Genomic DNA, 24,798 nt, shown 5'->3' on the forward strand with positions numbered 1-24,798 from the left:
TATAGAAAATTATTGAAGTTGGTCTTTCTTTAGGTTTTCAGAATGCTAAATATATATATTCTTTATAAGACTATACTTTATAAGGCAAGATGTGCGATCATACCCCCAAATTTAGCTAGTGAGTGAAATATGTTTTCTCCACAAATATTTTAAAGATTTAGGGGCATGAAACACTAATACGCCATGGTCTCGCTTATCTGACCTTCATTTATTCCACATACCGTATTATCCGACATATAATTGCAGGTAAAAAGTAGCATTAATCGGCAAGAAGAACTGCAAGTTGTGGTCTTAGTCTCTTTTTGATGCTCTGGACTCTATCGCCTAGCACCATGACTCACACGTCTATCATTTAGTGCAGGCACGTATCCAGGTTTTCTTTTCGGAGGGGGCCAACACGAATCCTCGTAAGCACGTAATTCTAATGTTTCAAAAATATCAATAATAATAATAATAATAATAATAATAATAATAATAATAATAATAATAATAATAATAATAATAGGTGCCTTCCATTTCAATTCAGGCAGAGCATGTACCATCACCATCTCAGATATTGCTGGAACTTTTTTATAGTAACTAGACATGTTTTTGAGACCCATATTTTTTTGTTTTGTCAAAAAAATTTCCCGCCAAGTAATGGGCCATCAAAGACGGGGAGTACAATTTATGAATTGTAGAAGACATGGAAAATGGTCAACTTCGGAGCCTCACCATTCGGCTATGGAGACAGGTAGAGTATAATTCTTGTTGTGGTATTGTAGCGGCTGTCTTGTTACCAAGTAAACCACTACCTATGAAAGGGTATTTTAGGCTTCCCCTTAATGCGGAATAGTTTGGGCATGTAATCCTTTCTTTTATGGTAATTATAAATCTGCTTCAACTCGAACAATTTATTATATAATTTCTTCAACATATGTGTAAATTCAACAATAACAATATAACTGTGCTAACACAAACAACATTATTCAACATTAACTTGAACCCTTTCCCATTTTGAATGGTAGTCCGGAAGTTTCCACACATTCGCATTCTACTAATTTTATATTCCAAATTAAATTTACTGGTTATACTTTTGAAAGGTTTCATATATCAAATATTTAGTCAAATTGAATTTAATCCCCAAATATAACAATATAGATATTAATCTAGTGACCAAAGACATACTACTCACCAAAAAGTTGTAACAGTTAAACCAAAATGGAAAGAAAAAATAGATTAAAATTTAATACTTACAATTTCCTGACGAGTCATATATCGTTGGCACTTTACATAAATTTATAACATTATTCCGGCTACCTTCCGTGTAGGAGCACGTAATATCCAAACACTATACCGAAATCACATTTTACTACTTATCAATTTAACGGACACAATTTCTACGCTCCTATCTCTGCTTACCTCACGTTTCATTCTAATGGAAACACAGTAGGTAGGAGTAAATTACAAAAGATAGATGGCGTGTTAATCACTTCGAACAAACGAATATCAGAACCCTGACATTGACCTACAGAGCCAATGTTTCCATATACAAGTTTATTTAACTAATCAGCTGATCGAGAGAGTTCAAGTTCTTTTTTTTTTCATGAACTTATGATAGAAATGTCTCAGTATGTACATAGGGGATATAAACAAACTATATTTTATTATAGTTTGGTTTGCGCATGCGTATCTTTTTGTACATAAATTAACAAATGAACGTCCATTTATCTGAAAAGTCGAAGTTTGCGAATTTTTTTCGAGCACTTCCGGTTCGAATTTTAAAATTCTGTTTTCACGGTTGGTAAGACCTGGTTACCCGCTTTCCGAAAAAAAAAATTGTATTGCTTCTGTGTACAACCGTTTTGTCGCAAAAAATTCGAGAACTTGTAAAATTTTCAAAAATCGCCATTTTTGTTCGCCATTTTCTCGAAAACACCATCTTTTAAAATTCTGAAATTTTGTCAGATGTTTCAACTTTACATGAATAATAACCACACCAAATACCATTCTCGACAAATGCTTCATGAATTAACTGCAGCCTTTTAAAGTTAGCGAAATTTCGTTAACTTTGATGTCACAGTTAGCAACACTGGGAACAATAAAAGTGCAATGATTTGATGATGTTTGTGATTCACATTCATTAAATGAAGAATAAAAGGTTTTCTTGAGTGTTTTTTTTTTCATTATTTTGATCAAGAAGGCTCTCTGAAATAGTAAAATGGGCCTCCCCCTACTCGTTCGTTTTCTTAAACGGAAATAATCTGAGGTGGAAATTACGATTACGAAACACACAAATTATAAGTTTACTTGAAATGGCCATCCAATAAATTCTGATGATCTACAAAAAGCCTGAACTATTACCTCAATGATGATTTGGAATGCTCCAGACAAAGTCTCAATTAAGAGCGATATCATTACAGTGGTCGAAAAAGGACAAAACGTTAAAAAAAAAAAAAAAATCGAAACGCTTTCTTACGCGTTCCAAAGAAATTTACTGACTTTTTAAACAGAACAATCCCAACATAAGAATGGGTCACTCGGAATTTTACAGTATTCGACTAAAGTGGGTCAGTCCGCAACCTGCGAGGGAAGTGTGTATGTGTGTGTGTGTGTCTATTGTGCAAATTTTAAGTTAGCTGCTACTGCGTTGCTACAAATCAAAGGTGCAGCCTGTATTGAAGCTGTCATGAGTGACCTGTTTCCTTTAGTAGTATGATCCGTAGAAAATGACAACTGTCTTCTTCAAGAATGTGGTGAATGTCCTGGAGTGGAAGGAATAAGTGTGGAGTCTTTAATTATTGATCCTGATGAAAATGAAAGTGTTATGTATGCCATATGGGAAAACAATAATCTCGTTAAAAAAAAACTGACACTTTCTGTTTTCGTATCGTACATTGCTTGTTTAACTGTAAGAATTGTAATTCATGACTACATCAAGAATTAATTGCTACCGAAAAGCACCGTATAAAATTTCAAGATACAAATTCTACTTTACTTCATGTGGACTTCGCTGAAAACTGGACTGTTATTCTGCAAAGTGAAATTCAGAGTTATCACCGGAATATGAAGCAACTGACAGTTTTGTTGTAATAAACGACGATAAAACACACGATTCGGCTCATGTACTGATAGCCATAGACAAGATTCTAAAAATACTCGAAGAAAAGCAAAAATATACTTTATAGAAAAAGGTTTGAATACGAGAAAATAAGTATCTACAATTTCCCAAACCGTGTCAGTGATTTCTGATGGTGCTGCATTCCACTTTAAAATTCGATTTCAGATGTTCGAGATGCAGACAGGTCCAATAAAGCAGTGGTTTTGCAGTGAAACCGGCCATGCATGGTCTCTGCGACGGTATTGAGGGGGGGGGGGGGTATAAAGAATGTGGCAACGTGGCATAACCTTAGGCAAATACAGATACACAGTATTAAAACCACAGATGAAAAAAAGAAATGAAATCTTTAAGTTTTACGTCCCACGGTTATGCCGGTTAGGTTAAAGGAGACTGTGATTATGAGAAATGAATGAAATGCAGAAAGTGGGAGGAAACGGGATAACCCCGAGACAACCCACGAGCACGGTGTTTGTCCACCACAAAGCCCATCTGGGATCGAACCAGGGACCCCGAGCACCGGAGGTGAACGCTCTACCACTGAGCCACCGCGCCCCCACTAAAACCGCAGAAGAATTCGTGAGTATAGTGCAAGTACAAACTCCGGCTATTACTCTCGTTTTGTTGCCTGAAACTGAATTCGACGACTTCCGGAAGAAAAAAAGGGAAAGTATCCGACCGGTAACTGGTATTCAACGAAGTCATCTTTGGCTTTCGGAAAATGGCAAAGTTTTTATTGCAGTAACGGGTCACCATGAACTAACTTCATGCTTCCCCCAAAATCGAACTTCTGGAATTCAAAGTGTAGATTTAAGAAATTTGCAAAAAGGAACTTTTGTTACATACATATATGTATGATAACCAGTGGTGCGTAGCAGAAATATTATGAATAAATCATAAATTACGTGAAGTTGAAGTGCTGTTTATGCTTCCACATGGACGTTCAGCATTTGTGACCATAGACAATGTGCTACGAAGGGGCGGATCCAGGACGGACTTCTGGAAGGGGGGGTATACTGCTACTTAGAGCTACGAGCTCCAAATTCTGAGATCGGTTTTATTTTATATATAAAATAAAAAATTTTCTTCCCCCTAGATCCACTCCTGGACAAGTTTTGAGTGAGCCAACACCTATTGGAGCACCTGCACGGTTACATGCTATTAGACACCAATCAAGCAAATGATTGGTCCATGTAAAAAAATTTTTAAAAATCAGTGAAATTTCGTTTCCGAAGACCATTTTAAGTAAGTCAACTTGAAATTTGTGCGTGTGCGTTTCGTAATCGTAATTTCGACCTCAGATTATTTCGGTTTAAGAAAACGGAGGAGTAGGGGGAGACTCATTTTACTATTTCAGAGAGCCTTCTTGATCAAAATAAAAAAAAAAACACTCAAGAAAACCTTTTATTCTTCATTTAATGAATGCGAACCACAAACATCATCAAATCATTGCACTTTTATTGTTCCCAGTGTTGCTAACTGTGACATCAAAGTTAACGAAATTTCGCTAACTTTAAAAGGCTGCAGTTAATTCATGAAGCATTTGTCGAGAATGGTATTTGGTGTGGTTATTATTCATGTAAAGTTGAACCATCTGACAAAATTTCAGAATTTTAAAAGATGGTGTTTTCGAGAAAATGGCGCCCAAAAATGGCGATTTTTGAAAATTTTACAAGTTCTCGAATTTTTTGCGACAAAACGGTTGTACACAGAAGCAATACAATTTTTTTTTTTCGGAAAGCGGGTAACCAGGTCTTACCAACCGTGAAAACAGAATTTTAAAATTCGAACTGGATGTGCTCGAAAAAAATTCGCAAACTTCGACTTTTCAGATAATTTGACGTTCATTTGTTAGTTTATGTACAAAAAGATACGCATGCGCAAACCAAACTATAATAAAATATAGTTTATTTATATCCCCATGTACATACCACAACAAGAATTATAATTCTACCTGTCTCCATAGCCGAATGGTGAGGCTCCGAAGTTGACTATTTTCCATGTCTTCTACAATTCATAAATTGTACTCCCCGTCTTTGATGACCCATTACTTGGCGGGAAAATTTTTTTCGACAAAACAAAAAAATATGGGTCTCTTAAAAACATGTCTAGTTACTATAAAAAAGTTTCAACAATATCTGAGATGGTGATGGTACAATTTTATATTTTTTCGCCTGAGTTGAAATGGAAGGCACTAATAATAATAATATAATGCAACAGTTCTGTATTTTTCTTAAACTTTTTCTTACTTTTCATTTATGAACCGGTTTCCCTTAAACAAAGTGCATTGTAGCACAAACGAAATCAAAAAATATTTTCGAGAGATATGTAAGGAAAGCTGTCTGCTACGTGTATCACATAATAAAAGTAGCAAATGGCAACGAGTGTATCGTTCTAATACATTAACGTTATAAACAGAACGGAAACGAAATTGTAATCCCATTTAAAAGTGTTTTTTAATTCCACCTGGTATCAATGGCATTACGACATGTTTTTAGAATTATAAAACGCGTTGCCCACAGTTTGGACACTGGCTCAAAGTAATCTGATATAAAATAACTTCAACAGGAAAAAAGCAGGTTTATTAAAAAGTGCTTGAGTTTTGGAAGGGGACAGCTTCCAGCACCTCACGCTGGATACGTCCCTAATTCAATGCATTATATTTATTTCTTACAAAATATTATTATTAGATGCATAGTTTGACTTTTAATAGGTCTTTTCTTAACACATCCATATTATCCGGCGTTTTGCCTACCTGTTTTATGTCGGATAAGTGAAACTCTACTTTATTTCGAAAGATAGCATATACATACACAGGGGCTAGAGGTCTATACGGGCCGGAATTTTTAGCCCGGGCCCGGCCCGGCTCCTTGAATTTGTAATCTATAAGCAGAAGCGGATTAAGGGCGGAGCCAATGGAGCCCAGGATCCGGGACCCCCAAGCTCAGGCGGTCCCTTAAAATCCCTCTTTTAATACTAAAATATAGCAATCAACTTATTATATTATAGGCTTCAGCCTATGCTAAATTTTTTTCCGCTCGTTACGCTCTCGGTATCGATAGATTTAAGTCTTTCAATCACCAGCATTTAACTGTTAATAATGAATGTAATTATTTAACAGTTAATAATGAATGTAACTAAACTAATTATTGTAAACTTGGAGCACATTAAAATATTACAGCTTAGTTCTCGGTGGTTCGATAAGTCTATGAGGCTGTGGGAGACAGCAAATAAAATTTATGGGCTGGAACTATTCGTAACATAGAATCCCCTTAAACTAGTCGGCTCCAGGGCCTTCGCCCCTGTCTATAAGCAATATTTCACGAAAAGCTGGTATTTTTTAACAAATTTGTTCGTCATCAAGTTTTGGTAACGTAGTCCCTTTTTCCTTTAAATAATTTCAGAGGCCGCGGTATTTCACTGGTAGAGCGTTCAGTTCTGGTGCATGGGGCCCTTGGTTCGATCCCAGCTCGCGCCAAGTGAACCTTGTGCTGGACAAACACCATGAGCGTGGAATTTCTCGGGGTTCTCCCACGTTTTCCCGTTTAACGTCTCCCGTTTCTTCTACTTTCTTCATTTGACCATTTCATGCATTTCTCATCATCACAGTCTCCTTTAGCATAGCCGGCATAATCGTGGGACGTAAAGCTTAAAGATTTCATTTCAAATAATTTCAATCAAAAAACAGTTGCAGGAAATATGTAATTTCGAATAAAACAAATTACTATATAAAATTCTGATTATATTATTTTCTTTATGAAATTCTCGCGAACCTTATTTCTAAACCGAAGGGTAAGAAGACTAAATTCACCCTCTTATTATTATAGATCCATTTCAATTGAAGCAGTTGAAATAGTTGGGAAAAATTAAAAAGCCATATCCTATATTCGAGTGTGCCACAATCGGTATAACGCGGCACACTGGTGTGTCCAGCAAAGTGAACAGGGTGACGCAAACTTTTTCCTATTATTTACAAGAATATTTGTCGAGTTTCTGTTATTTATTTAGTTATTATTATTATTATTATTATTATTATTATTATTATTATTATTATTATTATTATTATTATTATCAACGATTCTTTCATGGATCAGCTGTCTGTATATGGTTAAGCAACCACAAGTATCACATTGAGGGAATGAGTATAATTATTTACTTAAATAGTAATAGGAAAGTCTATTTGCTTGTATATTCTACCGGGAATAACTGCATCCGGTCTAGAAAGTTAGGACTAACAACAAAGGGATCCGATGTTCTGACCACACACCGCCCTAAAGTTGTGAGTGCCACAAGTTTTATTCTACGTCTTGGCACAAGAAGGGCTGTTGCTTTCAGGGAGAGAGAGAAACAACTTCATTCCATTGCAGTTATATGGTTTAATAAATGTTAACTTATGTTTATAACTTTATGTAAGTGATCCTATCGTTTTCTGTTTTCTTCTTCTTCTTCTTCTTCTTCTTCTTATTATTATTATTATTATTATTATTATTATTATTATTATTATTATTATTATTATTATTATTATTATTTTACATTTCTTAACACGTTGATTACCATGTGTATGGAATTCCATACATACGGCTCTCCCGTGCAGCGCCGCGTGAAGATTTTCCATACACAAACAATATAGATATTCCAAGATTGTTGTGTTCGTTCTATAGGTGTGTATGTAATTAGATACATATGGCGTAGAAATCAAAATTTAATGTCCACGCCACGTATATGCAAAACCATACACAAAGAAATTTATGAACAAAGACATTGAGTTTGAGTAACGTCTCGTTCAGCAACGAAGCTATACGAGACGTCGACCTACTGATTGTCGTGGACCTCCGAACCGGGAGCTCTCGCCGAGAATCAAATCTGGGTCTTCCATACCACAGGCGCGTACGCTAACCACTTTGCCACGAAGGAGCTAATTAAGATATTTGCGGGCTAAAAGAAAAGGCGAAAACAAAGAATTACTGGCGGATTGCTGTCCGGGATGCACAGGTGATGATGGTCAATAGTGTTAAATTTAAACAAATATAGTTTGAATTAAGCACGAATTTCATTTACAGTGTACAGTGGGGAAGGCTCAGGAGTTCGTTAGGATCGTTACAATATCGAACCCCGACAAATACACCGCAAACCTATCAGCAAGCCCGTAGCAATATTAAACAGATATTGTGTTCTAATGTTCATTTCAATGCAAACCTATGTAGGCCTACGGACTTCAGTACTTGCCCTCAAACGAAGGTCCAGACTATCCATGATTTGCAGTATTAAACTCTCTCTCACACTCTGTATTCTCCTAACATGTCTCCCAGCGATTACAACATTTTTTGGTATCTCAATTACTTCTTAGTAGGATAGCTTTATCTAGAGGCCACTGATTAACCTAGCATTGAATGTTTCACCTTTTGACCTTTGGAATTGAGAAACATCGTTTGGACATTTCAGTCGCACCTTCCTAATATTAACAACGTTTCTTCGATAATTTCGTAACATTGTATTATTTCTTTGTATTATTGTTTAGCTTGGTTAGTGTTATTTAAACACTTTCTTCTTTGCACCGACGTGTCACATCTCTTGGACGAAAGTACACTAGCTCTCACTGGAAATCAAATCCAGAACCAATGCACTTGAACCATTTGACCACAACAAGTCACATTTAAAAAGAAGTTTCGATTTTGATCGGAAAATTGTGATTAGGTGTAACATTTAAAAATTTATTTAAGAAAGGATACGGAGCAAACGCACTGTACTTTCTCGCTCGAATTTCTTACACTGATTCATGTTAGGCTGCAGCTATTATTTAAAAATTTATTTAGGAAATTGCGAATAAAATAATGTTTTGGAAACCTTTGCTAGGAGGAACTTTAGGCCCAAAAGTAAAGTGCCCATTAGTCATATTTCCGTTAGAAATAACTTAAGCCATATATTAGAATTATTAAGGACATAATTGTACGTGAACTATAAGCAAAAGCACCTAAGTAATTTCTGAGAAAATCATGAAAAAAGTCACCCCCAAGCTTAAACTATCCCTTGTGGATCTTTTCAGGACAAACGAGCTATGCTATATTGTTAGTGCTTTCTTAAAACATTTATTTATGAAATACGAACACAGTCGCCTGAGTCGTTCCTGAGAACTGTCAAAAGTAATATACCACTTCTAGATTTTCAGGATGAGGGAATTATACCATATAGTTAGGTTATTTATGTAACCTTTATTTATGAAATATAAACAACAAACATCTCCTGAGTTGTTTTTGGGGAGGTCATCGAGAAAAACTTACCCCCAAAGGTAAACTATTCTATCTGTAATTTTGAGGATAAACGATTTATGCCATATTGTAAATTATTTATAAAATCTGGACCACGTAGCTCGTGTAATTTTAAAGCAAATCGTCGGGAAAAATTTTACTGTCTGTAAACTAACTCTTTTGGATTTTTCTTTCAGGAACTAATGAGTTATACCATATTGTAAGATTACTATAGAAAATATTTTTACTGAAATTAGAACAAATTTGTCTCAGTTATTAGAGAGAAAATTGTCAAAAAATTCAACCCTTGAGAAAACCACTCCTTCGGTATGATATCAGGATAAACGATTTACTTTATTAATGAAACATTTCTTTACGAAATATGAACAAAATTGCCTGAGGTGTTAATGGGGAAATCATCGGGGGAAAGCTCACCCTTAGTGATGGGCAGTGGGAATATTCCCGGTGGGAAGTAATTTTAAAAATGCGAATATTCCCGGGTTTTTTCCCTGGACTATGAATTCCCGGGAAGGAATTTATTTCCATTTCTTTACTTCATCTACTTTCCTCCCACTTTCTTCATTCCACCATTTCACTCATTTCTCATTATCACCGTCTCCTTTACCCTAACCGGCATATTCGTGGGACGTTAAACTTAGAGATTTCATTTCATTTTTGAATTCATTGAAATATCGTATTCGATTTGTATAACTATCACCACACTTTCTTCTTTCGTCGCTCGAATATGAAAACGAATAGGCCTACACCAACACGTAAAGTGATAATTTGTAATCCCCCAAAAAATAATTTGTTTAATGTGTTGTCACGCTATAAAAAACTTATGCCTGTTACATCATTTTATTATCAGTTTTTCACGCTTCTGTATAATTCAGAAGAACGGTATGATTATAGTTAATATCCATGGCATCTTTTGGAAGCATTCGTGTGCCTCACAAATAGAGCTGTATAATTTAGTTTTGTTTAAAGAAAGCATTCTTTATTCCTTATACACACTTATGATTGCATTTCTTGCACTTGTGAATATGAAAAAAATGAGAGAGAGAGAGAGAGTCAATACTATAAAAAGAAACACACACACACACAAACACTAGAACAATAATTATAATTTAACATCAGTTTTTTCCGTGACAACGAGCTATTCTACTTCATTCGATGTAACTAAGGCTGCAGGTCGCGTATGTTTTGTTTCTTTCCTGTTTCTTACTCACAGACACACTCGAAGTGAGTTGAATGCAATAACAGAGAGGGGAGGAATAAGCATACAATTGAATAAACTGAAAACAATCGCTGTAACCAATAATACTCTAATCCTGAATAAATACGTCGATTAAAGGACACTATCAATAAGTTATTTTCTTATTATATTGTTTCGGTTCTTATTAACATGAAAATTATGCACTTTCTGTAATGTTTTGGAAAAAAATGAATGGGATAGGATGGGATTCGATCTGGTGTCAAAATAGTATGAGAACTACAAGTCCGCCACTCTACTCACTTCACCACAGAGAGTGCCTTCTGTTGCCTGTCTTTTTCTTAACAAATAAATACTCATGGCTATAGAACTTAAGAAAACAATTTTCTTCTTTGTTTCTATATTTCCGTACATCTTGGTTACAGAAGTTAATTTATATTTGGCAGACAATTTACACGCTAGGTTTAAGCCAATAAATGCAATAGTTTACTCCACTTTCTAGTTCCTTGATTCAACTTTTGGATACTACGATATACCAATCGTGAAATTCCCTCTGCAATCGTGCTGTACTACTGCGAAAATCCCTCGAAAGCATTATTGCCAGTATACACAAAACCAAGCGTAATTTTCTTTTTGCTTATATTTTTATTATTTTATTACATTTTTTGGAAATATTTTATTAGATGGATTGCTTTCTATTATCTCCACTTACTAATAACTGAATTTTACCCATAATCGTAAGGAAAATGGAATGATTGCGAAAAATCGTGGGTTACAGTATACACGCAATTTTTTTTAGCATGAGGGTACATATTAACAAGAATACTTACTTAATGAAACCTTTGGAAGTTCTTTGTTTAATTGTGGCTATAGAAAATGTTCACAAAAATAATTCAGAAGAGAAACAGTGGTTAGATATCATACAGGTAAGATGCAGAAATACTCGACTTTACCAAACTACAAGCCGTAGAAATTATACAAGTTAAGTCAATTTTTAATTAATTGCCTCGTAAACTATCTGCTTTAGCAAAATGAGTTTCGAGGAATTAAAACAGTATTTTTTAAAAAAATTATTTGTTTATAGTAACTTTTCGTGCCCGAGTTCTAACGTGCGTCAGCTTATGCGCATTTCCAGGTTCGATTCTCGGTGGCATTTGCCTCTGGTACAAGCCTAATTAGAAAATCGGATCCAATTTTAAATAACAGATCACATTTCATACAGCCTCATTACTGAAAGGGAACGTTAAACTCCAACCAATCGATTTGTATATAACAGTAGATCTATTGTTATGTATCATCATCGTCATCATCATCATCATAGATATTCTGTCATTATTAGCAGGCACTTAGCTCAACCAAGAAGCTTCCATGGACCACGGCCTTCATTCAGCTAAGTTCTTTGTTTTTATGGACGACTTTTCTGTTTTGATACCTACCACCTCCCGACCTACTACCGAACTATTTTCGTCCCTTCCGTCTCTTTCCTGCCACCATTCTCTCTAGCACGTCCCTCTTGATACAGTTTCTTCTCAGCCATTATCCCAACCAGTTTCTCTTCCCCCTTTCAATTACATCTGAAATTGTTATTTTCTCCCCTACTATTTCTAACAGCCTATCATTCGTTTTCCGTTTCACTCAGCTAATTCTCCACATTCTTCTCTGTACCTGCATTTCCAAAGCTACCAGTCTTTTTTCATCACTTTTGAACAATATCTATGTTTCTGCCCCCGTGCAGAATTAATATACCACGCGAAACATTTTATGAGTTTTTCTCAACTCTTTATTCAAGGACACACAAAATACATTCTTCTTCCTTCTAAATGATACTTTTGCTACTTCCTACCCTTGCTCTTATTTCACGTTCACACTTACAACGACCCACCAAAGGTAGCCGTTAACCCTGGTTCGGCTAATAATATAAGTAAATCTTTAGTGGCAATAATTGTTCACACCTTAAAATATCTTCAGTAATTATATCCACTAGTATTATCACCTTTTCTACTGAAATTACAAGTCGATGATGAGTATTAAATAATTTATTCGTTGATTCTCTTTTAACGTATATTCACTCAAACTGTCTTGCGATCATACATGTTAATTAGGTATCTATAAACAAACTACATAGCAACCAAATATACAATAATGTATATTTCTTACATATATTAAAACATTCTTCTTTTGTTATTTTTAATTAACATTATATCAGGTATAGTGCTTGTGTAGAAGCACTTTCTGCCCAAGATACAGATAATTATCAACCGATACAAAGTATCTCGTTGTATAAAATGTCGCCCGATAATGGGACTAAATATAAAAGTTACAAAGGAGCTTGACTTTTATATTTAAGAACCACTGGTCTGTTTATAATAATGATATATTAATTATGTCCTTTACATTTTGATCGCCCCTCGTATATAACTTCATTAAGTTTCCTTCATATAGATACATTTATAATAAGTCTTTTATTCCATTAATATTTATCTTTTATTATAAAAACGTCGTCGCTTACTAATATAATCAACGAAGGGTGCGAAGTCAAAAACGTAAGAAATAATTACATTTTAAAACACATTACAATGATCAATAGTTTCAATCATTATTAAAAACGGTGATGTTAACAAAAAATGTTTGATCTTTCCAGGGCGCATTATATAATAACTACGTTAGATGATATTTTTAATGTATACATCGTATCAATAAGGCGTCAGAATACAGAAGAATCTTATTCGAGTAACATATAAGGTAGCGCATGAAGACAGTCGTCGGATAATTAGCTTAATAGAATGGACCTTATACTTAACATAATCTTTGACAACAAAGTTTCAACACAAATCAATATAATATAAATAACCTTTGCTTTTAATCAATTATGAATCGAATTATAATTCTTCACATTAACAAGGAAGAATTAAAATCATTTGAAAATTATCATTGATTAATGAGAATTAAAGAAAATTAAATTAAGTAAAAATCAAAAATTAAATGTAACCTACGTTCGGACGAGTAAAAGGAAGAAAATAAATTTATTTTTACACAAACAGAAGACACCTTTTTTTCTTTTAGTCTCCTTCATTCTTATTAATTTGAGCAAGAATGTCAGGTGCAACTAATCTTTTCACTAAACGCATCCATTTTTCTCTTGTATACTGGGTAGGTCTCCAAACCTTCAACTCATCTATATTACGAAGTCCAATTGACGTACCCGTTTTAGCGTTCAACAATTCAAAAACTTTAGGGTTTATTTCCTTGAAACATAAATAAGGACCTGAGAAAATGTCACAAAATTTATAAATCTTCTTTAACAACGCATTACTTTGTGGATGTTGTTTAACAAAAACTAAGTCATTGATCTTGATCCGATATTTTCCTTCTTGTAAAGACTCTAATTGGGAATTACGTTTCAAAAATTTGTTGTGTCTTCGAATTTTTACCATATTCACTAAACTTGAAGAATCTACGATTGTCGAATCTTCTAACTTGACATTAAAATGTTGTTCCACAGGGAAAATCAAATCAGAACCGTTATGTACATTAGCAGGAGACACGCCCAATGTGTCTGATATCGAATGATTCAAAAGATACGTGATTTGATTGACATGCTTAATCCATTCGGCATGTTTATCTTTACAGAAGTGTCGAAACAACATACCAAAATTACGATGCACATTTTCTACGACAGAGCTGCTAGGATGGTACGGAGTTACGAAATGAATTTTAATGTTAGCCTTGCTCATTGCTTTAATAAACACATCACTTTTGAACTGTGAACCATTATCACATAATATGTGTTCGACAGGACCACAATGTGGAATGTATACGTTCAAGATTTTATTTATGATAGCAGTGGAAGTTGCTCTACGCAGAGGATAAGCTACTACATAGCGCGAAAAGATATCCATAGTAGTAAGTAGATAAGTTTCTCCGGTAGCTGCTCGTGGTAACGGTCCATATAGATCGATAGATAAGAACGAATGTGGTCTCTCTGGCGTTATTGAGAGCATAGGTTTTTGTACAGCCTGGTAGTTATGTTTGATTCGCATACATTCAATACAGTCCTTGATATGATTTTTGATTTGAGCTCTCATTCCTCTCCAATAAAAAGATTTATTAATCAAGGCACATACTTTCACATAACCAAAATGACCGAAATCGTCATGATAGGCTTTTAATATACGGGTTGTCAGCGTAGGTGGAATGCAAATTTTGTTTCTAGACTTGAATTTAAAATCTTTAATAAGTAGAATTCCGTTGGATAATTTAAATCTGGAATTCCATTGTTTGGGGCAATTACATTCCTCACTGCATGAAGACAAATGTTTCATGATTTGGTTGTATTCATGATGATTCAGTTGATGTTCTCTTAGATCTTCCATTGAAATGGTGGCTATTTCATCCTGTAAGACCTTGAATTCGTTGATGGACAAGATATGTTGTTCTTCTCCAGGAAACAGACGTGATAAGGTATCTACGGGTCCATTATCTACCCCTTTAATGTGTTGTACTTCAAAGTCATAAGATTGAAGCTCTAACAACCAACGAAGTAGTCTGTTATTATATCCCTGTATGCTGTTAAGGTATCGTAATGAATTATGGTCGGTAAGTACTATGAAATGGCATCCACTGAGATATGATGCAAATTTTTGTATCGCAAAACGTACGGCCAAAAGTTCGATTTCTGTCGTGGTGTATCCTTTCTCAGCTTTCTTTAAAGTACGGCTAGCGCAATGGATAACGGCCGGTTCCTTAATGGTTGGATTTGGTTGCCAGAGTACTGCAGAGATTCCAAGTTGAGAACCGTCACACTGGACATAGAAAGGAACGTCATATCGAGGGTGATTCAAATGGATGTTTCGCTTTACGCTCTCCTTCAACTTATTAAAACTATGTTCTTGAATCGGACCCCATCGCCATGGTACTCCTTTCTTTATAATCGTAAATAAAGGTTGGGCTATCTCAGCAAATCGCGGGATGGCTTTGCGAAACCAATTGAAGAGCCCTAATACTTGCCGTGTCTGTTTCACATTTAACGGTGCAGGCAGATCCTCTATGGCTTGTACTTTAGATTGACTGAACTGTAAACAAGATGCATCAATTTGGTAGCCAAGGAATTCTATAGAATTTTGTAGAAATTTGGATTTCTGTAGGTTGATAGTAAGACCCGAACTTTCCAATCTATCTAAAACTATATCTAAGTACTTAAAGTATTCATGCGGATTTTTTCCCATTATCAAGATGTCATCAGCGTAGGTTATCACGTTGCTGCGTAAGTCTTGACCTAAGACTTTATTTAAGCAGGAAGCTAACGCCGCACTACCATTGATAAGCCCAAAGACTACACGGTTGTACTCATATAAGTGACCTTCAAAACTAAATGCCGTGTACGGTTTCGAATCCTCATGTAATTCGACCTGATTATAAGCCAGTACTAGATCTAAATTTCCGAAGACTGCATTCCCTTGTAAAGAGGCTAATATTTCTTCCACTGGAGGATACCTCACTTGTTCCAAATCAATATGACAATTCGTGCGTCTCAAATCCAAAACTACACGTAGAGAACCATTTTTCTTAGGAACTACATGTAATGGATTAAGGTGAATGCTTCGTGAAGGCCTAATGATCCCCTCTCTTAAAATGTCTGTAATTTGCTGACGTACATTTTCCCTGTATCGGTAGGGAATTATATAGGGCTTAGTCACAATAGGTTTATCTGTCTTAACCTTGAAAGAATAAACAAAATCCTTACAACACCCAGGACGTTCTGAAAAGACATTTTTATGTTTATATAAAATATCCTTAAAGTGAGTTTTTACTGTATCATCTATAAAATCAAGACTACTTTCAAGTGACTTAACACACTCAGAAAACAATACATCATCTTTTGAATCCATCAAATTTTGTGTGACTTTCGTTAGTTGATCATTTAATTTATCACTTTCTGAACTTACAGAAACATTATTCAATACATTAGGAACATTATGATATTGACAAGCAATATCATCAGATTTAGGAAGAAGTTTCTGAACGATTTCCTGAGGTATGCCGGGTATAGTTAACGTTTGCTTTCTGAAATCGAGCATGACACGCAATTGAGACAATAAATCTAAACCAATAATTAGTTTTTCATTCAGTTCCTTTATCACTAGAATAGGAATTGACATTTCAAAATCTTGAATAGCTATTGTCACACGAGTAATTCCGGCTACTCTCTTTTTATGTTTACCGGTAAAATCGACTATAATGAGATTCTCAGCCTTTTGTAATTTAGAATTCGAATAATCACTAGTAATTGCTTTCCATGACGAATATGATAATAACGAGGCGTTTGCGCCTGTATCCAATAAAGCTTCCGTGCTTAACCCATTGATTTTGACAGGTATTTTAGCTGTACTGTATGATTTTAAAAATACAAAGTTTTCTTCAACATCAAAACCATCATTGACATTATCATCTTTGGACCAACAACGATTTACTACAGGCATAAATTGATACTGACATCTATTGACTGCTATTTCCGAATAATTATTTACAGATACGTCATGTAAAAGGTCGTTCTCATCATTAACATGAACACGTAAATTTGAAGATAAATGTTCATAAGAATCAATAGCTGATATGGGTTTGACATTATCGCATAAATTTGAAGATAAATGTTCATGAGAATCTATAGCTGATATGGGTTTAACCCCTACCACATCAGCTGCAGTTAGTTTAAATTCATACTCGTATATGGTTCCAATAAAGTACATTGTACCGCACAATCATGATTATGTCCCGCATTGTTATTCTGTACAGGAATTGTCATTATCTTGATTTTGATACGAAGTGCCATCTCTTGAATTACGATTACGTCTGTCCATGTAGTTTACTGTATTCCTGGAATTTCGCCATGTATTTCGTCTATTTTTGAATCTACTTTGGTTATATGGTCTGACATAAGGATTGTCACGATTAATTAGGTTAGGTGGATTCCCAACATATCTTTGCCTATTTTGCTCGTTCTGATTGTTTAAATTTACTCGATTTAGGTTATGTTCCGTATCATTTACATTACGGATATTTAGATTCCGAACAGGTACAAGGTGATCTGAATTGTTTTTAATTTTACCTACTCCCGCTTGATGATTCAGTGCCTGATATTGAGTTTCATAACATTGGACAAGCATTAATAGGTGATTAAAACTCATGCATTGCGTAGAAAACAGGATCTGTTGTAGTTTAAACGGTAGTAAATTTCGAATAGATCCAATCACTCTAGATTCCGATTGCAGTGGATTTACGACTTTTAATTCGTTATACGTATTTACAACAAAATCAACAACAGATTTGTGCAAGCGAGGATTAAAAGGTTGGTTTCTAATCGTGGCATCTCTGTTTGCAAGTAAAAAGTCGTTTTCGTAATTTGCAATCAGCGCTGCTTTGAATTCCTCATATGTATTGACGTGATCCCGTACTGCTTTAAACCATAAAGAACATGGTGGGAGTAATAAATGAGGGATTAGTTTCATATATTGGGATTTATCTATACACATTATACTGCACTCATCCTGAAATTTTTCTAGGAAAGAAGTAGCATTTTCATTACATTTACCACTAAACTTACTCATAGCACGTATTTCGCTCATCTTTACACTTAACTTTACATTCTTTTCACCATTTCGTGTTCGTGTTGAGTGACAATTTCTACCTACTGCGTTATGCGTGGTTCCACCATCTCTTTTCCGCCCATCTGTATTCCTTGGATGAATTCTTTCCAAAATAATGTCCTCATCGGATGGATTACTTGAAGAAGAGATAACGTAAGGTCCACGTTGATCTGCTGCGGGTGAATGCGAGGTCATCTCTTGTGAATAAGGGAACTCCAAACGATCATTAACCATGTTGTTGTGGTATGCGTTGTCCTTAATTTGTAACGTCCTAATTTCCTCTTGTAAGGTAGATATCAATTGAGTATTTGCACGTATTTGGTTAGAATTATCTGTGACCTGAATCTTTTGCTGACGAACAGAAGATTCTATTACTTCCAAATCCTTTTTTACACAATTGACATCTTGGATTACATGGTTGTAATTATCCTGGTAATCTTCAGATAATCTTTTTAGCTTTTCATCAAACTGTAATGTGATGTCTTTCACAGTCTGGATAACAGATTGTTTCGTCTCTTCTGATTTTTGATCTATTTGCTCCAATCGTCTACTTAATTCTTCATATTGCCTACTTGATTCTTCGGATTTCTGCTGGACCGTTTGTTTTAATTCTTCCGACATCTGTTTCATGACTTCTAAATCGTCTTTTCGGCTTTGTTCCTGTCGCTGTAATGCCATTAAAATTTTGTCTTCTAATGTCAACATTTCGGGTGTAATGGGAGCTATGTTTTGCTCGTTGTTAACACTGTCAACAGTTTCATTCTCTACTATCTCACCGATCATAATTTTTCTTGTGATTATTCTACCACTTCTAAGAATAGTTGAGTTCGTATTCATGAACCTTCTTACTGAGGTAAATTCACCCTTACTTTAGACTTCGGGATATGAATTTACAAGAATCCCGGGTGAGGTAAACCAAAAATTTTACAACGACTCACCAAAGGTAGCCGTTAACCCTGGTTCGGCTAATAATATAAGTAAATCTTTAGTGGCAATAATTGTTCACACCTTAAAATATCTTCAGTAATTATATCCACTAGTATTATCACCTTTTCTACTGAAATTACAAGTCGATGATGAGTATTAAATAATTTATTCGTTGATTCTCTTTTAACGTATATTCACTCAAACTGTCTTGCGATCATACATGTTAATTAGGTATCTATAAACAAACTACATAGCAACCAAATATACAATAATGTATATTTCTTACATATATTAAAACATTCTTCTTTTGTTATTTTTAATTAACATTATATCAGGTATAGTGCTTGTGTAGAAGCACTTTCTGCCCAAGATACAGATAATTATCAACCGATACAAAGTATCTCGTTGTACACTTCATGTCCTCATTAGATACTACCCAGGTATTGAAAACTAGTCACCTGTCCTATTCTCTCCTACTTCTATATTTGACACAGACCGCTTCGCTTCAGTCTCCATGGCTTTTGTCTTTCTACTATTTATTTTCTCCCAAATTCTTCTCTTCTTCTTGTTTTCTAACATCTTATTGGTTTTATTTTCAGAGTCCGCAGTAAGCGCCATATCATCTGTAAACCGTATACACCTAATTATTTTACCTCCTATCAAAATACCGTCTTCAGTAGAATCTTTTTCACTATCTCTTCTAGACATATTAAATAACGTTGGTGCGAGACAATAATCATTGTCAAAATCCCCTTCCAATTACACCCTCCTCTATCATTTCTTCCTATATTTTAATACTTGTTGGTTGCTATATAAGTTTCGTATGAATCATCGATCTTTCCATTCCAAACCCAATCTTCTTTAGGACTCTCAACAACAGTTCCTAGTTCATGAATCAAAAACTCTTTCTAGATCAATTAATACAAATTATTTCCATTTTTCTATTAACCTTTCAACGATTACCGTTAATAAATGAAATGCATCACTTGTGCCCTTACTCTCCTAAATCTGAACTGTTCCTTTTCAACTTCTTCATTTGTTCTTCATGCGATCCTATTCCGGTGTTTCTCTCCTTACGTCGCTCGAAAGTAAACATGAGCTGCTGGCTTCAATTGAGATTAACTGCTGTTAGTAAAATGGTTGAAAATGTCCTTCCATTTGCAAATATGCGAGTGATTACTATACCGTCTCGCAAACATGAAATCAAAAGTATTTCCTACATTTTATTTTGAATCTTGTGCTGAAATTCTATATATTAACTTACACGGTATATGAAAATTGATGGACGTAAAATTTGATATTACACTTGTACAAAAATGTATTTACACACCAATAAAATGTGTATACAGGGTGGGCCATTTTAATTAATCCACGGAAATATCTGAAAAATGATAAAACATAGAAGAAATGTTTCAAGTACACGTTATATATTGCTAAGGGGGAAACCCAATTCCGCCAAAAGTACCCCTCCCCGCCCACCCTAAATGGGGGTAACGGGGGGTAACTTTGAAATGTCAAATGGGAACATGGGTCGAGTAATACCTCGTTCGAAAGGTCTTGGAAAACTAAGTAACGCTGTACCAAAAGATGTTCCATATTGTGCACCGGTTTCAAAATGGCCGCCATAATATGGTTCGGAAACTCCAGTACCCGTAGTGTGAAAACCATGGAAGGTAAATGAATGGAACAAAATTGAAATACGTAAATTTTAATACGTGAGGGCATATCGAACGGTGTGGTCCCTGTGATCCTAGTGGCCTCCCTAAAGGGGTCTTGGGGGCTAACTTCAAAATTTCAAATAGTAACATGAGTCGAGTGGTACGTCGTTCGATAAATCTTGCAAAATCTAACATATTGCAGGAGAAAACGATTGATGTGAAATGGCAGTGTTCTCAAAAGGCCGCCGAAACATAGTATCCGTATCAGAGAAAAGGTTTAGTACCCGTAGTATGAAAGCGATTGGAGATAAATCAACAAAAGAAAAACTGGAGTAGCTAACTGACGTAAGGCACATCGAGAGGTGTTGTCGGGGTGACTCCAAGGGCCAACTGAAAGGTATCCGGGGCCAACTTGAAAATTTCAAATAGCAGCTTGAAGCGAGTAACATCACGTTACATAGACAAATTAATATCAAACAGCTTCTGTAAGAAAATTTTCGACATGAGACACCGTTTTCATAATGATCGCAAAGACATGGTGACTGTGTCTAAGAAAACGTCTAGTGCCCATAGTATGAATACGGTTAGACATAAATGAAAATAACGAAAATTAAATAGGAAAACCACGGAGGCGTTCCAAGGCTCGAGAATAATACAACAGAGATAAAAATATTAGAGTAAAATTGCCATAATGTATAAAGAGAAATCCAAGTCTTGCAAAATGATCTCTCCCTGCGCTCTGTATGTGAGTGGGGTGGAAAGTAAAGTGAAAGTTCAAACGAGAACTCTACTTTAATTCGTAAATTAAGGCTAACCTTACAAATAGGTATGGTGTGGTTCAAACATTTGTTTGTAAGGATGACGCTGTAGTGACTAAAAAAGAGAAACTTTTATGCAATGCGTGCTGGTTATTCAGAAAGCATTTCGGGGATATACGTACACACCGTTTCGTCCCTCAAGCTCACAATATGACATGAATGCTAATAGTTAATCAAAATGTAACTGTGGCCATCCGCGTTAACTTAGTGCACCAATTCTCTATGCATGAAGTCTGCCTTCCAAACAGCATTGGGTAGGTCAAGCGTACGCCCGAACCGTTGTCCGGTCGGACATTGAAATTTTGAAGTTAGCCCACAAGACCCCTTTAGGGAGGCCACTGGGATCACAGGGATTACATCATTTGATATGTCCTATGATATTTACGTATTTCAATTTTGTTCCATTCATTGACCTTCCATGGTTTTCATACTACGGGTACTGGAGTTTCCGAACCATATTATGGCGGCCATTTTGAAACTGGTGCACAATATGAAACATCTTTTGGTACAGCTTCACTTAGTTTTCCAAGACCTTTCGAACGAGGTATTACTCGACCCATGTTCCCATTTGACATTTCAAAGTTACCCCCCGTTACCCCCATTTAGGGGGGCGAGGAGGGGTACTTTTGGCGGAATTGGGTTTCCCCCTTAGCAATATATAACGTGTACTTGAAACATTTCTTCTATGTTTTATCATTTTTCAGATATTTCCGTGGATTAATTAAAATGGCCCACCCTGTATATATAGCCCTATATATATATATATCAGCAAGAAGAAAAAATAGAATAAAGTTGTTATTTTTGTGCGAGTTGTCTTTTGTTTTATCCCAGACTATCTGAACGTATTGTGGACAACATTTCGTCCGTATGTTTCTTGTAGCTGAAACAACCCCAAACAAATGATTCAAAATCTTGAAGAAAGAAAAAAAAAAACTACTCTCGCTCTTCTTGTCAATCCACTGAAAAAACTACTAATGCAATTGCTGAACTCTTGTTCTGTCTTTGAACAAAATAATCGAGTGCATAGGCGCCAACTACGTGGGCTCTTCGAGACTCAAGCATCCGTTGAAAGTATTTAATTGGTGCTGAGCACCCATTGAATTTTTGCGTTGAAATTAACTTCGAAATTACACTTTCTGATGTGAATAATAAAAAGAAAATATAGTGCATGTGATCCCATGTTAAATTTTATATAGGGATGCATATGTGTTAAAATCATTTGTCAATAGATCTCTTTTAATAGAGTCTTTAATAGACCTATTTTTTAGACTCTTCAGGTTTACGGCATCTCGAGGATCGAGCGATATAACATTACAAAGATAATAATAATCCGTACGCAGAACTTGATGTTTGATGTTGTTAATTTATGTTTTTAAAAATGTAAAATGCTTTATGTAAATTACAAGACAGTTGAATCATTTTCTATTTTCTCTTAAATTGTCCTAAAATTTTCTAAAGATTTAACTGTAATCGTTTTTTTCTGTCCCTTTATTTTGGCCAATATTGCTAAACACGTTTGACATTTACAAACAAAATCTTAATGTTTAAGATTTGTTTTTCAATATAAAGTTTAGGAAATCGTGGTAAAATAAATCAAAATAAAATTATTTTTAAGCCTTTTCAATTGAAAAATGATTTCACGGTTCATTTTATTTCAGCAGCTCTTGACAGTCTTTCTCGCCTCTCAGGAAGAATTTGGGAGCCATTGGTTTATTGGATCTACTAAAGAAAGATAAAAAGAAGAATATGAAACGTTAGTGCCAAAGCCTGAGCACCCATTAAGAAACTTAAAAATCAGCGCCTATGATTGAGCGAAAGTTGTGACAGATCAGTTTGTCATATGTAACTGCAGTTAATAACACTATCCAACAAATTTTTACATTTTTTGTGCAGAAGTCACGGAGATGGGTGTTTTTAAATAATTTCGACCCGCTAAGTCTGAAAATCAAGTCAAATTCTTTCCATCACGTCACACTTTTTGTCTGCAGAGTGAACCAAAAATGAAGCTGCATCATATATTTGATAATTATCGCAACATATGGTATTCAGGAAAAGTTATTTTAAAGCAAAATGTTAACAGTTTTGCTTTATAGAAAGCATTTACTGTTTAGATTATTTTTCTCGAGCTAACATGAGAAGCATAGTGTCCCTAACACTAGTGTAACAAGGGAATAATGCAGTATTGTTTCAAATAGAAAAGTTATGATCCCTTTCAGATTTCATATCTAGAGATAGTGATAGCTATAGTTGCGGTGTTCGAGATCATTTCATTAACCGGTCAAATTTGTCTCTTATTATATTATTTTGTTGAAGGTGCTTATACCTTAATTTTTTTTCTCAGCAATTTCCTTGTGCTCAGTAGTTTTCTTTGTTTCTATTCTAGAGCCCTTTCCATATGCCGAGCATCAATGCTATGTTAATTTTCCATTCTGCAGACCTATTGTTAGGAACTGTGAAGAGTATTTCCGAATAATAAACTGCTGTTGCCATGATATCATAGGATCTAAGTGTAAGTATTCCTGTGTTAAATTACATGTCATTCGGTGATTAGTCTAATAATATAGCGTAAAACGGAATGTATAGGGTATGCTTTTAGGATAAAACGCTCATTGCGTCTATCGAAATGGCCCTGCGAAACCAAACAAACACAATGTTTTGAATTCTGAACTCTGGTTAATTATTTATCCTTAACCATTGTATATCATCAATCCTGTAATTATTGTAGTTTTTCACCTCCGTTTTTCTAGTTCAAAAGTTAGGATGTAGAGAATATTACATGAAAAGTTCAAAAACTTTACAAGTATGTGATAAAAAAACGTTGTACTTGTAAAGTATTATTTATTTACATATATTTCACCTAAAACCCGAACGTCTTCTGCTTGGAAGATCGAATTTGATTCCCGGCGGAAAAATCTGGTAGTTCCGTAGGTCACGGAATAGGAGGGATAGGGGTTCATCTAACAAGACGGGACCCCTCCACATTGTCATACGAATGTCCAGATATACTTAAATTGACACCTGCCAGGACGATGAATTGGTCTTGCAACGGCCTCAGACAATACAGTCTGCATATGACCACCACATTCACCAGACCTCACAGTGTGTGATTTCTTAGTGTGGAGTTCCGTCAAGAGCAATATTTACACCCCTCCACTTTCAAATACATTGCCAGAATTGAGAAGGCGCACTACCAGAAA

General features: G+C 35.2%; 1 protein-coding gene across 2 annotated transcripts in view; it reads left to right on the forward strand.

The window, feature by feature from the left end:
- The window catches only part of LOC145664434 (uncharacterized), a 143,858-nt gene that overhangs the window by 115,074 nt on the left and 3,986 nt on the right, over positions 1-24,798 (forward strand). For both annotated transcript variants that reach the window (XM_081731116.1, XM_081731117.1), the window contains exon 3: positions 23,985-24,110. In XM_081731116.1, the coding sequence (XP_081587242.1) occupies positions 23,985-24,110 (126 nt within the window). The remainder of the gene's footprint in view (positions 1-23,984; positions 24,111-24,798) is intronic.

The sequence above is a fragment of the Thermobia domestica genome, chromosome 11 (genome assembly GCF_964235325.1).
Source record: "Thermobia domestica chromosome 11, izTheDome1.hap1.1, whole genome shotgun sequence".
Lineage (NCBI taxonomy): Eukaryota > Metazoa > Arthropoda > Insecta > Zygentoma > Lepismatidae > Thermobia > Thermobia domestica.